This window comes from Mytilus edulis, chromosome 5 (genome assembly GCF_963676685.1).
Source record: "Mytilus edulis chromosome 5, xbMytEdul2.2, whole genome shotgun sequence".
Lineage (NCBI taxonomy): Eukaryota > Metazoa > Mollusca > Bivalvia > Mytilida > Mytilidae > Mytilus > Mytilus edulis.
Window position 1 is genome coordinate 88,981,769 of NC_092348.1, and position 12,919 is coordinate 88,994,687.

Here is a 12,919-nt window from a genome sequence, read left to right on the forward strand (position 1 = left end):
CCAGAGTTAAAGAACTTTGACCCTTAGATATAAGGCAATTTTCACTTACTTATTCATAGATTGGTCCCTTCCACACTTGATATCTGTGGAGGTTCTTGGAAGAAAGCTCACTTTTCAATATTTTTTTTGTTTTAGATTTCTGGCTTAAATGTTATTGGACTTTAAAGTTGTCAGATTTTAGTTTATCTTTCACATATTGTACCGTTACCATAACTTGTGCTTGCTCTGATTGATATAGTGTAAACTTAAAATAATTGTTGGAATTGGTGTACAAATCAAATTGTTTCATTTAAAAAGAGGGTGTGCTTAGGCATGTGTTTCTACTGGTTTTTTTTCTTGAAATTGATAGCTAAGTTAATATTTGGTTGGTTGAGAACTTTTTATACACCCTTCTGTACATGGTATTTCCCTAAGACAACTTTGCATGATGTAACATGTGGTTTATATAATGTGTCCTTGTTGGTTTTTTGTTCAGGGCAAACTTGATGCCTATGCCTAGTTTAGTTTATTTCAGGTGTATGATAAAAAATAGAAAAGACTGTATATTTGCACAATATTTATGACATTTCAATTATAAAATCAAAGAAATAAGGGACGACATCAAAAGATCAATGTAAGATAAAAAACTTAATTCAAATAGTTTGGGGGTGGGGGGTTGAACTGCTGCAAGATTTGGTTATCCGACATTGATTTTTACATATATCCATATGGGTCAATCAATTTTTCCCAAATTAAGTTAATAGGGGGGTAGGGGGGTCAGTGAAAAAACTATTTGAATTAAGTTTTTTATCCTTCATTGAACTTTTGATGTCGTCCCTAAGTGAAATACAATGTTTCTAATTATTTTTCTTTTCAGATGTCAAAGAAATTAGTAGGATAAAACATTAATTCCATTATCTTCAGCAGAAAAATGTGTTTTTTTTTTCAGTTTGAGTTTTACTTTTAAATTGGCCAAACACATAGAAAAAAATAAGTCAGTATGAAAATATCATTGGAATCAATTGTAATATAGTTTTAAGTCAATATATTTTTCTATTCATAGTGGGATGGTATGGTTGGTAAATGGGAATACATGCCAGAAGAAGATTCAGAGGATGAGTACAGCGACACGTCAGATTCTGATGAAAGTCCGTCAGAAGATAACGATTTACCTCCGAGACGAAGTCGACGGTTAGCGGACAAAGACAGACGACAAGTTGAACACTTCCAGAGACAAGCTCTATTTGATTGAAGAATTACAAGCTTACGTTTGTATTTATATATCACATGAGGCTTCAGCTAGCTAAACAGATTCATATGACCTTCAACTGCTGACTCGTACAATTTATTTGTTTAATCGTGTGGTGCTTATACACCATTCTTGTATTAGATTCTATGATCTACATAAACCACTTTAATCATTGGATTACTTCATAGATAGATAGATATTTATAAATATGGAGAAAATACAACATGACCTTGACCTTGAAATAACTAGGAGAAAAGTAAAATGGTGGAATGATGATTAGAGTGATAGTATTACTACTCATTGTGTTCCTTTTGAAATGTATAATGTATAGGGATATAATGTTATGTTGTGGTTAAGATCTATTATACTTTAAAGTGATTTCTGTTTTAAACAAAACGTGTGATGATACCACTGCTAGTATTAGCAGGAGGTACATTGTGTTTATTGTTTTGATCTGTCTTTTATTTTAATTCTGTGTAAATAAAATGAGTAATTTGAGATTTTAGTAGAAGAAATTAGGATTGAAAATTGGTTGATTCCCCTGTACAGAGAATTCCCTCCATCCCTGGGCATCCCCTTTTATTAATTTTGTTATGAAATACATCCTGTATTAAGTGTCTACATTTGGCATTTCTTTCATAAGGAGTCAAATTTGGGATTCCCTTGTCTGTTTATTAGTCAGCCTACCCATTGATATATTGAAATGGCTTTCTTTTTGATATATTTAAGCTATATTGATCAGAAAATATACAATTTTATTTTTGAAGTCTATTGAAAGGTCTTGCCAGTGTATTACAAGTTCGTATTGATTTACCAACTCAGGTTTTCCTAAACGTTGAATAACAGAGAGCCAAAAGTAGATTATTTGAACAAACAGTCTCTATCTTCATAGAGTGTTTACAGAATTAATTACAAGCTTCAAGTTGAAGGTTAAACCAGGCAATCTAACTGACAATTTAAACTAATCACGATAAATTATTTCTAATAATTGGCTACATGGTAATCATAGGTTTTACAGGAATAATATTGGGAAACAGAGTCGACATGATATTTTGCAATAGCACTTATGTAAGGTATAATTTATTTGATACCACTTAAAGGCTAAATGACAGCAGGTTTTAATGATACTGCTTGAAGTAAGTCATGCCTGTATAATTTATTTGATACCAATGCAAGGTTAAATGACAGCAGTTTTTGTTTACTGCTTGAAGTATAATAAGTCGATTTTTCGATTTTAATGTGGCACAATGATTTTTTGAAATCGACTTCACCTCATGTTCACACACAGATTTATATTCATTTTATACATGCAAAATTGGGACCCAATAAATAACACATTTTGTTCCAAATGGAAGTGATTTTTGCATTTTTATTAAGTTTGTTTTCAAAGTATAAATGGTATTGGTTTTGCTTATTATTGAAGGTTATACTGCAACTTATAATTGCTTAAATCTGCTACATTTGGAGTGTTGGGTAGTTCTGGCATTCATACCTCAACTCTTTATTGTACAATGAGTTATGTCTTGTTTTATTCGGCTGTTATGCTATCTTGACCATATGTTTCATATTTATTTAATGTTTTTATGCCCCATTTATGTGCATTGTGTTTTTCGGTCTGTTTGTCTGTTGGTCTGTTTGTTTTTTGTGATATATTGCTGTTTTACATCACATTTACATCATGATATTGTTCAGTTAATTTTTTTATTGTTTGGTTATTTCTGTTTTTGTTTTTAGTTACATTTTTGTAAATAAATATGTAATACATATTCAATATTACATTATATTAAAATAATTTTGTTATAAAAACATTGTAGGTATGCAAAATTGCATGAATATTACTTGTAAATATATAAAGCTACTTGGCTTAATTTCTTTTACAACATGGCGATCACTAACATATTTTTGACCAGAAAATTCACTCCTGACCACTTTTCTCAAGCTTGGATTTTTCCTCTTGTCACTGGGTCTAGCCTTTTAGTGGGTACCTCTCTCTAGATCGTGACTTTTACTCCCAAATTTTTAACAAATAGGTGAGTAGGTACGATACTTTGTAAAAAAGACCAAACTATCCATTTTGATATAAGAAATGAATATTTTTTTCTCTCTACTAGGTTCAAAGCCCTTTATGAGTATAAATTTCATTTTGATTATGGAAATTTTTATCCTATCAACTTAAAAAAAAATGACCATAAGAATATTATTGGGTTGGACTGTTGAGCAGAGAATAATGTAAATTGAAAACTGATAATTATATTATATGATATCATTTAAATAAAAAATTCAATTTTACCCTCATTAGGATAACAACAATACCTCAGAAGTTGAGAATTTTGAATAAAAAAATATGTATTATTGATATTGAACAGATAATTAGCATGTGATCATCCGAAGGTTTTTAATTGATTGATTTATTACACATTGTTATTACCATAAAGTTAGGTATTTTTATGTTTTATGTACCTCCTCACACTGCATGTGCATAGTATAAATACAGTTGTGCTAGAAACATTAAGTAATATCACTTATTGGTCTCTCGCTGTTACAAGAAATGAGCTTTCTAGGTGCTAGACCATGTACAACAGAAGTCAGGAATATTTATTTAGCTTTTAATGCACATGTTATACATGTACTTGGTAATGGGTATACTAAATCAGTTTATTTTCTCATAGAAAACAAGAAATAAATACTTGATGATGATGACGACCTTGACTGGCTATACATCTCATCACATGGTCAGTTCATACATACATGTTTTTGATTGAACTTTATAATTTATTCAAAATCATTATTATAAGTTATGGTTACATCAAATGTTTTATAGTATTGGAATAACTTTGGCCTAGAGTAGCAATGTTTCATCTTTTTGCATCAAAGGTTTTCTTAAAGTGTTTAATCTGTAGTTGATTTGTTGAACAATTAAACTTTCATTAACTAAAGGATCCATTTATAATATCTTAATACCTTTCCAATTGTTTAAATTGGCATATAATTGACCTGTTAATATCTCATGTAGATATATGGGTAAGCTCCATGCTTACAAATTAACACAATATTGTTCATGCATTCTTTGGTGCAACCTTTCAGTCACATGTACTAAGCGGAAAAAGTTAGCTCATATCCTTTTGTTTCCTTTTTTTTGGATATATTTTCATCATTTCATCTACTTGTAGATTCCTGAAATAGTTTGAATATAATAGATATATTTTGATTTTAATTAAAGAAATGGTATACCTATTAATTATAGGGTTTATGTGCTATGATAAGTCATTGCTGTGTTTTTAATAAAATATGATTGTATTTTTTGTTTGTTGGAATGAAAACATATAAAGGATTGTACATATAATTGATAATAAAGATCATTATAAATACTTGTTCCTTATAACTTATCTAAAGATTGACAACATCAAACAATAATTAAGTCTCTCTCTCCAAAGTCATACTCCAAATACAATCCTCTACAACTCACTGCTATAGTCCGGGTTCAAGTCATACTCCAAATATGATCATCTACAACTCACCACTATAGTCAGGGTTCAAGTCATACTCCAAATATAATCCTCTACAACTCACCACTACAGTCAGGGTTCAAGTCATACTCCAAATATGATCATCTACAACTCACCACTATAGTCAGGGTTCAAGTCATACTCCAAATATAATCCTCTACAACTCACCACTACAGTCAGGGTTCAAGTCATACTCCAAATATAATCCTCTACAACTCACCACTACAGTCAGGGTTTAAGTCATATTCCAAATACAATCCTCTACAACTCACCACTACAGTTAGGATTCAAGTCATATTCCAAATACAATCCTCTACAACTCACCACTACAGTTAGGATTCAAGTCATACTCCAAATACAATCCTCTACAACTCACCACTACAGTTAGGATTCAAGTCATAATCCAAATACAATCCTCTACAAATGACCACTACAGTCGGGGTTTAAGTCAAACTCCAAATACAATCCTCTACAACTCACCACTACAGTTAGGATTCAAGTCATACTCCAAATACAATCCTCTACAACTCACCACTACAGTCAGGGTTCAATTCCTACTCCAAATACAATCATCTACAACTCACTACTACAGTCAGGGTTCAAGTCATACTCCAAATACAATCCTCTACAACTCACCACTACTGACAGGGTTCAAGTCTTATTCCAAATACAATGCTCTACAACTCACCACTACAGTCAGGGTTCAAGTCTTCTTCCAAATGCAGTTCTCTACAACTCACCACTACAGACAGGGTTCAAGTCTTCTTCCAAATGCAATCCTCTACAACTCACCACTTCAATCAGGGTTCAAGTCTTCTTCCAAATGCAATCCTCTACAACTCACCACTACATTGACCTCCATAAATCAGAGTAACAGTTACTGACGGTAAGGAATCAAGTGTCGACTCTAAATGCATTACTCCATTAGACAAATTCACAAAATTGACCTCTGTGTATGTGTTACAGTATTGGTTTCAAGTATCCCTCAAACTGTTTGCAATACTGGTAAGGTGAACTTGATCCACTAGTACAGGATAGAGGTGCATTTAACATATCAGTATAGATTTCTTCCTGAAAGACCATGGATTTACATGCAGGTTTTCCAATTGCTCAAGTAAAATGTTTAGACCAAAATAAAGTAACAAAAAACTAATATAAACAAAGGGATAAACAAGTATGAATATAAAGAGATGCGAGACCACAATTCAACAATTCAACAATCCTTGTTTTCAAAATTCCAATAGGGAACATATTTTATATAATTGTATCAATAAACCAATTTTTTGAGACCAATCGGCCATTGGCCTTCTTCAGTTCTTTATTTTTCCTCTCAACTACATGGCTGACATTAATTTGGCCCCTGACATGGCTGACTGTATTATTTTGGCCCCTGATTGAGTTAATTCAACAATCAACAAGGGCATCTATGTCAAACTAATCTCTGAGAATTAGATTCACTAGAAGTTTGCTGTCATTTATAAGTCTACAGATGAAGTTAAAAGGGACAAATCAGTTTTTTTTTCACTATTTTTCCTCATGCTTGAAGATATTGATTTGATATTCGGTGTATTGTTTTATCAAGTCAAGTTACAGATCAAATTTTGTTCCCGTCTGATTTTTTTGTGCAGAGTTATGGTCCTTGGACTTAGAAAATTCTCTAAAATAATCAGTTTTCCCTAATTTTTAACCTCATGCTTGAAAATATTGATTTAAACATTGGTTTATAGTTTTATCATGACAACTTACAGATAATGTTTAATTTGGTTCCAGTCTGATGATTTTGTGCAGAGTTATGGTATTTGCATTTAGAAAATTCACTTAAATAATCAGTTTTCAACACTTTTGTTCATCATGCATGAAGATAATGACTTGATATTTGTTATATAGTTTACACCATGACAAGTTATAGATCAAGTTAAGAATTTGTTGCAATACAATTATTTTTTAACCAGTAGGGGACTATGTAATATCATGCAATACTCACAGAATGCTTGTTATCCAACATTTTTATTTCAAATATAGGACTGCATTTCGAAGACTGTTATTTTGGCCCCTGATTAATTAAATGTATAAATCTTGGCCATTAAGGCATTATTAATATGCCAACCAAAACATAATTATACCTTGTAAACACAGCTAGTTGATTTGTTATTCAGCTCAATAATTCCCAACATCTATAAATATCTTTCTTGAAATTTCAATATACATATTGTTGTCATGTGTTGTAACTACTTGCTCAAAGGTCTTGATATACAGAGAAATTACTTTTTTGGATTCTCTTGAAAAACAAATCAGGGAGTTTAAGTGGTGCATAAGGGTGTCTTTCTTTCTTTATATATACTATTGTTGAAGACCTATCTGCTCTTTGGTCAGGTGGTTGTCTCTTTGACACATTCCCCAACTTTATTCTCAATTTTATTGAATGAACACAACTTTTTTTAATAGTTTTTTATTGTCATAATTTTATCTACAAGTAACAAAAAATGTAACATTCAATGAAGTGCTCGTAAAAATAAAATCTTTTAAATATTAATACAAAAATACTAAAGTTCTATAAACAAAGACTTTCAGTCTTGAATTCTGTAACAATTCTTCTAATTAATAGCTATATAAGGCCACACTTCCAAGCTTTATTACACATTTTTATGATAATTCTCTGTGGAGCTATTACAAACACACATTTTTATCTTTTCTCTAATTTGTTAAACATTAATTATAGCAAGAAAGCAAAAAGAACTTTGTAGTATGTAAGGAAAAAACAGTTGTAGAAAATAAAGGTTCAAAGGAGCTTGCATGACTAAACTTTCTAGTTGTTTAAAACACTAAGGCCAAGCAAGAGACAGATTCTGGCAAGAGAAAGGCAAAATTTTGCATTTTAATTTAGAAAGCATGTTTTAAAAGTAATATAAGCATGACCGATTATGATGATATAAAAGTTAAATTTAGAACAAAATGAATATGGGAAAATAAAACAAAACATCTCTAAACTGAAAGTAGATCTAGAAAAAGCATGCATATGACTGACATGCTTGACCCTTTATACTGTAAATTAATGTATTTCCCTTTTCACATTCAAATTGATTTGATGAAAAATTCTTTGAAATACTTATATTTGTGAAAATCGATCTTAAATGTGTTGACACTTTTAAGATACGAAAATGAGATGCTCCTTTTATTTACATATATATGAAAACCTTTAAGAAACATCAGCAATATTTTCCAATACTGATCTTAACTTTCCTTTCTAATATGAGTGATTTGATTTTCCGTATGACTTCAACACTATAACAAATAATCTGACAGAAAATATACGTGCTTCTAGACTAAACAAAAGCAAAGATAATGATGAAAGAAGTGATAACAGTATACATGTAATAAATCCCTGATTACTTGTAACAATTGCATTGATTGGTTTGGAAGAGGATAATAATATGACTTTTAATGACATAGAGTTGTGTATGTGTCAGATCTTTAGCATTTTTATTTGAAACTTTCCTATAATTGGATAATTGAAATGATATTTAGACTTATGTCTAATGTTGAAAACCTTGTGGTGACAACTTATATTTTTTGTGGTGTCTATATAGATGCTGTCTTTTCAATATACAAAAAGTCTTTGTTTAGTGGTTTTAGAAGATCAGAACTACAAGTCTTACATATTTTACATGTAGATTATGAAAATTACAAAGCTTTTTTTTTCATTTCATGGGTAAAAGGGGGGATGTCATGTTTCAGGGGAAATTCCAAAATATAAAAAAATGATTATAGAATTGATTTTTGTCATATTATTATCCTCCATGTAGAATTAAATAATTACATTAAAAAAAACAATGAGCAAAAAAACTGTAGAAGCCATAAATTATATAAAATATGTAGTATGTTTCATACCATGGCTATATATAGCACAAAACAATAGGCAGCTGGCAGTTTGTACTATTTTTGTATCTCTAGAAAGCAAAAATAAACTAAGGACTATCTCTGTATGCTAACAATTATAATGTTGTAATGTCATGTCTAAAATATATCAACCTGTGATCAGTCACTTAAACTCAGGAAAGGCAGGAGAATCAAATTTCAAATATTTCACCAACATATATGTATCAATTTGCATGTCTACCTGAATATTACTGTCATATATCAAATACATTTGTTGAGAATTATATTTGTACTGGTCTATTTGTTGTTGGTATTTAATGCCACTCATAACATTCTTAGGTATATCACTGTGGTCAGCTTTTATTGGAAGAGGAAGCCAGAAAGCCACTCATAACATTCTTAGGTATATCACTGTGGTCAGCATTGGGAGAGGAAGCCAGTAAACCAACAGAGAACCACAACCATCTTCTGAAATGGCAATCTTAGTCAAAAAAGATCCTTGTCAAACTCACAACCACAGTGTTGTCAGGCTAGTGATCATAATATATGAACTACAACCACTTGGCCACAGTGGACCCTTAGATTACAATAGATAGACATTGTATAACAGACCATCTACCTGAATGTGTTTAGAGAACTGATTGCTATGGTTTGAAGTTATTATTTCATTCCTAAGGATGATTATAGATTTCCACCAGAAAGATAGAAATAACATGAATCAAAGAAACTGTTATTTGGCAAGGGGAGATAATTTTGCCAATAAATTGTTTTCAATTCAGGGGAGATAATTTTTCTAGACCCAACGGTAAATCATTTACATCATGTTGTGCACACTCACTTTTTTCTTCCTTTTATATACTTAAAATGAAAGTATTCTTATAAATAAGGACCATTACTTTGAATAAAATAACTGAAATCATCACTTATAGCTAGAAATGCAGAAGATGATATGGTCAGGTTATCAGGTAGATTTGGGACAGATTTTTGGATTGTGTGATTTCTTTCAAAGTAATGTTATGTGTTTCCATTCTACTGGTCTCTACAATAATACATCTAAAGAAGTACATCAAATGCACAATTATCTTTATTACAAAAATATGGCACTTTATTTTATAGTTGCAAGTCAATATTTCTATACAAATGTATCACCATATCACATAGAACAAAGATTTTTAATTGAAATATCATCCATTAGGCATTTAAAATGCTACAAAATACATGAGAAGGATGAAAAAAAGTTTATAGCATCAATGTATAGCTTGGTCAATTCTTAAAATACTTGGTGACAGTCTTTTACAATAATACACCTCATCATATATTTGTGGTCCCTTCAATGAAAAAATAACTTTGAACAGTTTTTACATGGGCAAAATGAAATTTCCATTTAAAAAAATGTTCTACTTGTGAAAGTTAAATTAAAGTACTACGTCACACTTCCTACTGCCTACTTAGTAAGCTAAACAATATAATCCTGAATAAGAGACAGAATTTAAAGAGGATCAAATCACTAAATCATTAAGCAAAACAAAAATATAAACATGATTCCTGCCTTCTACACTTTCAACAGCACTTTACCAAATATTTTCATAAAATAAGTAGGGTAGGCATCAAAATTTTGGATATATAGACAGGCAGGAAACATAACTTAATTTTCGTTGGCATAAAATAATTATTTCATTTCAAGTATAAATATTTACATAAACCTAGATCTTATATGTACAGCTGTGAACATTAACTATATATTTGCATTGTGAAATTCTGTTTAACATCTATGATGGATGAAGTTAATATTAATGAACTTTACAGTATGTATGAGATTTCTTAAACTAATGATAAATAAAAGTCATCTATTTTAATAGTTATTCAATAATCATCTTTATCTTTTAAAGCACCATTTTGATGCCAGGTTCATGCAACAAACTCTCAACTACGACTAGACGCTGATTCAGTAGTGATTCATAAAAAATCAATTCTAATACAAAATATTTCACAAAATCTTATTTTATGTATGACTGTCCAATTATAATTTGACAAAAATAATTTACAATTAATTTTAATGACAAAAACTAAGCAACTTGCACTACATCCAAATGTTAACTCATCAAATTTGTTTTACAATTACACACTTCAAAGAAAGAAACAAAAAAGAAACTTATATTTCATATCTTCTTGAAAATTATAAAATAAAACATAACAAAATACCTTTAGAATAATTCTTTATAATTTATAAATTGATCTATTTCACTAGCAAATTTGTTAAGTATTCAACTGTATTCAACATAATAATAATTCTTAAAAATATAAAAACAAAACACACAAATAACAATTAAGAGTTAAAAAAATAAACCAAAACATAATTTTTTGTTTACAAACATAAATGTTAGAGATAATTTACATTGATTCTTGTTTAAACCTCTGTTGTGGAGTCAATGATTTTTTGTACGATTCACAGTTAGGTAATGACGGAGATGACACGGGTGTGTCAATAAGTCCATTCGTTAGATGTAACGAAGAGTCTAAGGAACTCATCACAGAATGTCCACTCAAAAACTGATCCGTTGTGCATAGTGGTGGTGTTGGTGTGTTAGCCAATGGTGGCATGCCACCGAGATGGATTGGACTCGATCCAAGTGGTGACCCTTGACTATGTTGTGGTGACATGTTAACTCCATGTGCATGAGAAACTGACATGACATCTGACGGATTGGCAAACTGGTCCCCAAAACTGTTACCCATTTGTGATGTTAACGACACTGGTACAGAAGGATTGGTCAACATATCTGTCGGTGCTGCACCTGTAATTAGAATTATAAAAGTTATAAACTACGTAACAACAGACAAAAATTTATATAGGTAAAAGAAATATTAAATCAAAGAGCTTGGTAGCACTACGGGTAAAGATGGCCATTGTTCCCTTGATGTCAGTATTTTTGTTGCAAAATACTCCCCCTTTATTCCTCATTACAGAAAATAAATTATACCATATATTTTATGAGTACTCAATCTGAAAATTATTCTTGTAAAATAGAACTCCACCCTTCTTCTGTGTTTAATATGTAAAATAGCAGCAAAGCTACATATCGGAATACCTAATTTATGGATATTACCACTTTTAAAAGGCTATGCTTTTTGTTGAAAATTCAGATACAAATTATATTTGTTTTAGCATTTTACATATATATCTGACTTGAATATTGAGTTGTCCAAGTCAATGCTATAATTACGTTTACTAGGCCTAAATTTGTTTGAAATCCCAAACTATTTTGCCCTCTACTTTGGGGCTATTTGCATATTGAATATACATAATACCAATAATATACGTCTTTCCATTAATTTATAACTTGAAAGAAGTAATTATTTGAATCTGGAATAATTCTGAATTAAAGAAAATTGATAAGAAATGAGAAAACTATTCCAATATAGGAAGATTAGTCATGCATGCTAGGCTAAGGGGGTTAGTTAGTTCATACTAAAATATAAGTGAAAATAACTTGAACGTTATCCATGGCTTACCCACTAAAGTTGGGTTAGTTTTCATTAGAAATTTCTTATTAATTTTCAAGAATTCAAAACTATCCCAGATTCAAATAATTCCTTGTTTTGAAATTTAAATATTGATTTGACTTAATATTTGGGGCCAAATTTAGCCTTTACTGAACTTACTCAATTTTTGCCCATAATTCAGTTCTTAGAGCAAATATCAATTTCTAAAAACTGTGCAACCTACATTTATAGTGTACTTCAAATATTTAACTGCGTAGCTAATTACTTAATCAGTTGGGAGTGTTTAACATCCTATACAAGTATTTTACATTAAATTTGCCATAGATTATTTAAATATTACATTTGATTTGCAATAGATTATATAAATATCACATTTGGATATCGTCATATCTGCATATTTCATCAACTTGAATCATATGACCAAGATTATAACTAATTTATGATAACAGCATACAAAATTATTTTATTTACTTTGATTAGAACACCCCAATCTGGTTGACATACAGACCCTGTTTCATCTGATAACACCCTATTCGACAATCCTAATATCAACCAATCAAATTTCTGTGTTTGAATTTTTAGAAGTGTGTATCATTACAATAAAAAATTCCCAGAATCCACCAAAAGTTCATCAAAACAGAAAGTAAAACTCTGTTCTACTTTTTGTTCGACAATCATAATATCATCCAATCATATTTCTGTGTTGAATTTTTAGAGGTTTGTATAGTACCAACAAGAACAAATACCAAGGATCCCCCAGAAAGATCATCAAAACAGAAAGTAAAACAGAGTGTTGTCAGATCCT

At 30.5% G+C, this 12,919-nt stretch overlaps 2 protein-coding genes across 31 annotated transcripts in view; one reads left to right on the forward strand and one right to left on the reverse strand.

Moving 5' to 3' along the window:
* LOC139524729 (DDB1- and CUL4-associated factor 11-like) overlaps positions 1–4,596 on the forward strand; it is a 36,195-nt gene extending 31,599 nt beyond the window's left edge. For both annotated transcript variants that reach the window (XM_071319758.1, XM_071319757.1), the window contains exon 17: positions 1,043–4,596. In XM_071319758.1, the coding sequence (XP_071175859.1) occupies positions 1,043–1,231 (189 nt within the window). In that variant the 3' untranslated portion in view covers positions 1,232–4,596. The remainder of the gene's footprint in view (positions 1–1,042) is intronic.
* A 5,080-nt stretch (positions 4,597–9,676) lies between these two features.
* LOC139524730 (hepatocyte nuclear factor 4-gamma-like) overlaps positions 9,677–12,919 on the reverse strand; it is a 39,072-nt gene continuing 35,829 nt past the window's right edge. For 16 of the 29 annotated variants that reach the window (XM_071319767.1, XM_071319766.1, XM_071319771.1 and 13 more), the window contains exon 7: positions 9,677–11,405. In XM_071319767.1, the coding sequence (XP_071175868.1) occupies positions 11,002–11,405 (404 nt within the window). In that variant the 3' untranslated portion in view covers positions 9,677–11,001. The remainder of the gene's footprint in view (positions 11,406–12,919) is intronic. The other 13 variants (XR_011664843.1, XR_011664842.1, XR_011664845.1 and 10 more) reach the window with 1 other exon arrangement.